The sequence below is a fragment of the Centruroides sculpturatus genome, unplaced genomic scaffold, assembly GCF_000671375.1.
Source record: "Centruroides sculpturatus isolate CEXI.00-Female unplaced genomic scaffold, Cexi_2.0 scaffold5860, whole genome shotgun sequence".
Lineage (NCBI taxonomy): Eukaryota > Metazoa > Arthropoda > Arachnida > Scorpiones > Buthidae > Centruroides > Centruroides sculpturatus.
In genome coordinates this window covers 137-3,607 of record NW_019389965.1, presented here as the reverse complement: position 1 = coordinate 3,607, position 3,471 = coordinate 137, and the positions used below count along the sequence as shown (strand labels likewise).

General features: G+C 29.4%; 1 protein-coding gene across 1 annotated transcript; it reads left to right on the top strand.

Annotated features, from left to right (window-relative positions):
• Nucleotides 1-280: 280 nt before the first annotated feature.
• Nucleotides 281-903, top strand: LOC111617391 (BRISC and BRCA1-A complex member 1-like; the record flags this gene model as incomplete). Its single annotated transcript, XM_023358688.1, has 3 exons — nt 281-409; nt 485-571; nt 642-903. Coding segments are annotated over 3 exons (387 nt in total), but the record flags the coding sequence as incomplete, so codon positions are not given.
• Nucleotides 904-3,471: the final 2,568 nt, after the last annotated feature.

Below are 3,471 nucleotides of genomic sequence, written 5' to 3'. Positions count from 1 at the left end.
TAAGGAGGAATAACTTTTTAATTAGAAAAAGTATAGTTTTATTGAACAAATTTAAAAATCATATCATAACCATTTAGTTATTATTATGAAATATACATCAGATTTAATGTTTGAAATCACTATTTAATCTGTAAAATATTTATTTATATAAGTTACAAAGAGAATGTATGTATGCTGAAACGAACTAAATTAACCACAGTATTTAAGTAGAATTAGTTAATTTGTTTTGTTAAATTTGAATTTTCTTAATATCAAAGAAATTGATTTAATATAAACATATTTTAGTACAGAAAAGGTTGACCTTCCTATTGTTTCCTTGCCTGAAATTCTTCCTCCCCCATTTGTGTTACGAACAATATTGATTTATTGTCAATCAAATGTTGTTCCAGAATTTTTAAATGGACAGGAGGTACTATAGAAATTCTTTTTATATAAATGGGAAATATATAAAAATGATTATTTTTAATTATTAAATTTATTACAGGAATTCAGAAAACTTCAACAGTCATCATATTTCTTTTTAGATGTGTTATATATACATGGTCCTCCTTCCAATAACAATAAGTGTCAGGTAAATTATTCCCTTCAAATTTAATTTTTAATGATGGTGTTAATATTAATATCTATCTATGTAATTATAGGAAATATATGAATTCCTGTGTGACTTAGATGAGAAATATACTTCTTATATATTTGAAGTAACTCGCAATACTACCAAACTACATAATTGTATGGCAAAATTGCTTGCTCATCCTTTGCAAAGACCATTTCAGAAAGATGTTTTCTATAAAATCCAAACACCCGGTGAATAAATAAAAATTATATTAATTTCTTTATTGTACATAGAACGCTGCCTTATTACATAAAATAACACGTAGCATTCTTTAGTTTTATGAAATAAATTTAATAACATAATATTTATTGTTTCTTGGAAACTTTTTCAAAAATCTCTTTTGATATAATAATAAAGGTTAAAATTGCATTCAAAAATTTAAGTTTACTTGTTATATAATTTATTTCAACACATTTTTAATAGAGAAAGCACTAATCATTTTCTGAAATACAGTAATGTGCTAGTTAAGTTGGAATGTCTTACATTTTATTTCAAACTCATTATTTGGAATTCATGATTTATATTAAGGACATCTCCTTAATATAAATCATACCTTTTTGAAAGGAGCTCCACAATATTAACTTAAAGTTTATTTTAATTATAAATTTGTTTACAGAATTTTAGAACAACAATGTAAAAAATGATAAATAGTTTGCTGCATTTTAAGTAATATTTCCATTATTTATGCATAAGTCTAAAGTAGAATGGACTAGATTGGATTTCTAAATATGACTCTCAAATAAGCATCATATATGCAGGTTAAATATCTGTTATAGTTGGACTAATCCAAATAGTGTTAGCCTATAAACAACCCTATTAACCTGATGCAAAGCAATAATACACCAACGACTGCCATAAATCATTGGGCTATAATTTGGAATAAATAATTATAAATTACAAATGAATTTGGCACTAGAGAGATGTTAGGCGCCATCTCGTATTAAAGTTAATTAGCCAGCACGAATGAATGAATGAGATTTATTCTCATATGAAAGCCAATGTCTGTTCAATGGTATTTAAATTAAGCTCATGATATAACTTTTGCATTGTAAAATTATCTGGATATTTTTTTGTTTTTATAGTTTTTCTGTTCTTTTATCATGCGTGATGAAATATTTCTTTCTAACTACTAAAGTGAGTTTGCAAATCATGTTGCAAGTGGATATTGCTAATATAACTTTCAAATAATTATACAGTAAAGAAGTTTCCTGACATCAAGAAAGAATTGTTTTGATTTTCTTTCATTATTTAACAATTCAAAGATATACAAAACTGTGAAATGAAACTTACTTTGTAAAAGATGTCAAAGAACTAAAGCTAACAACCTACCAGTGGCCAAGCAATTTTATTCTGGAAGTTTGGTTGTGGGTTTGCATCAGGACAGGCTGGCCATGTGGAGTTTTCCAGGTTTTCTCCATGTCTGTAACACCTGAAGGGGCCAGTTACTCTTAAAAGACCTCCCGGAAGATATCCCCATAGGCAGATTGCCCAAGTGTTGTGTTGCTGTAACTTAGCAAAACAAACTAAAGCTAACCTAATTTTGCAACCTAACTCCCATCCTTCATTGTCTTCCATGCCATTGAAGTTGATTGGTTTTGTTTATTTATGGCAGCATGGCACTTGGACAATCTGATAAAGATAAGCTTTCCAGTAGATCTTTTATGGGAAACTGGTCCCTATTTAGGTGTTACAAATGTGAAAATAAGTGAGTAGTGGGATGACATGTGTTTATTGCTTTAACATCATTTTATTTCATCAGTGAATGAAATACAAGCATAAGAAACACAATGCCTGTGATAAAAATATATAAATAAAACTTGAAAGCAATAGAATATNGTTACAAATGTGAAAATAAGTGAGTAGTGGGATGACATGTGTTTATTGCTTTAACATCATTTTATTTCATCAGTGAATGAAATACAAGCATAAGAAACACAATGCCTGTGATAAAAATATATAAATAAAACTTGAAAGCAATAGAATATATAAAAGTTCATGTCACACCTTTCACCTTATGATGGCACACCGGTTGCGGAACACTGCTGTAGTTGATTGATCAAGCAGTCAACTTTCTTTAACATAGGAAGTATAGGGAGTTGACTATATGTATTGTAAGTATAATATAAGTATATATATGTATTATAAGTATAATATAAGTATATTATAAGTACAGGGAGTTGACTATATATCTGTCTCCAATATGTGGGTAGACCATTCTAGGTTTGGGAAAGGAAACAAACAGACACTCAAGCTCAAAGATGAAAAGTAAATGAAAATTTACAAAGGTGGGAATTAAGTACCTTTATCCCTTTCTAGATTTAAGTTAGCTTCAACTTCAAGGTAAGGTTTCTTTAACCTTATTGGGTTAAAGACCTTATTAACCTTTAACCTTTATTCTTTAACCTTAAACTCCATGTGGTCAGCTTGTTTACAAAGTATAAACCAATGACCAAACTACCAGTGTTCAGTGGTTTTATCCACTCATCCACTAGTGGACACCATTGAAGCTGAAACTAACTTAAGTCTAGACAAGCAGTTATTTATTGTGGCTTCATCACAATGCCAGGCTGTAATTTTTAATCATATTTTTTAAAATTTATTTAATTTAAAATATATGCTCTCCCCCTCAAATTAGTAGTGTCTTGCCCTTGTACATAATACTTTTCCTGTTACCAACAGTCATGCCATCATTTATGTAATTTCTTATAGGGGAAAATTTTTTGAACTGTGATGTCTGGTTTGCATCAGAATTTCATTTTAAGTTAATCAGGTCCTCCTGCCCCTAAGCTTTCCATATTTGGTCTCAGACTTCATCTATCTAACTCCATTCTCGAGGTTAAGGAAAGATGGACAGACGG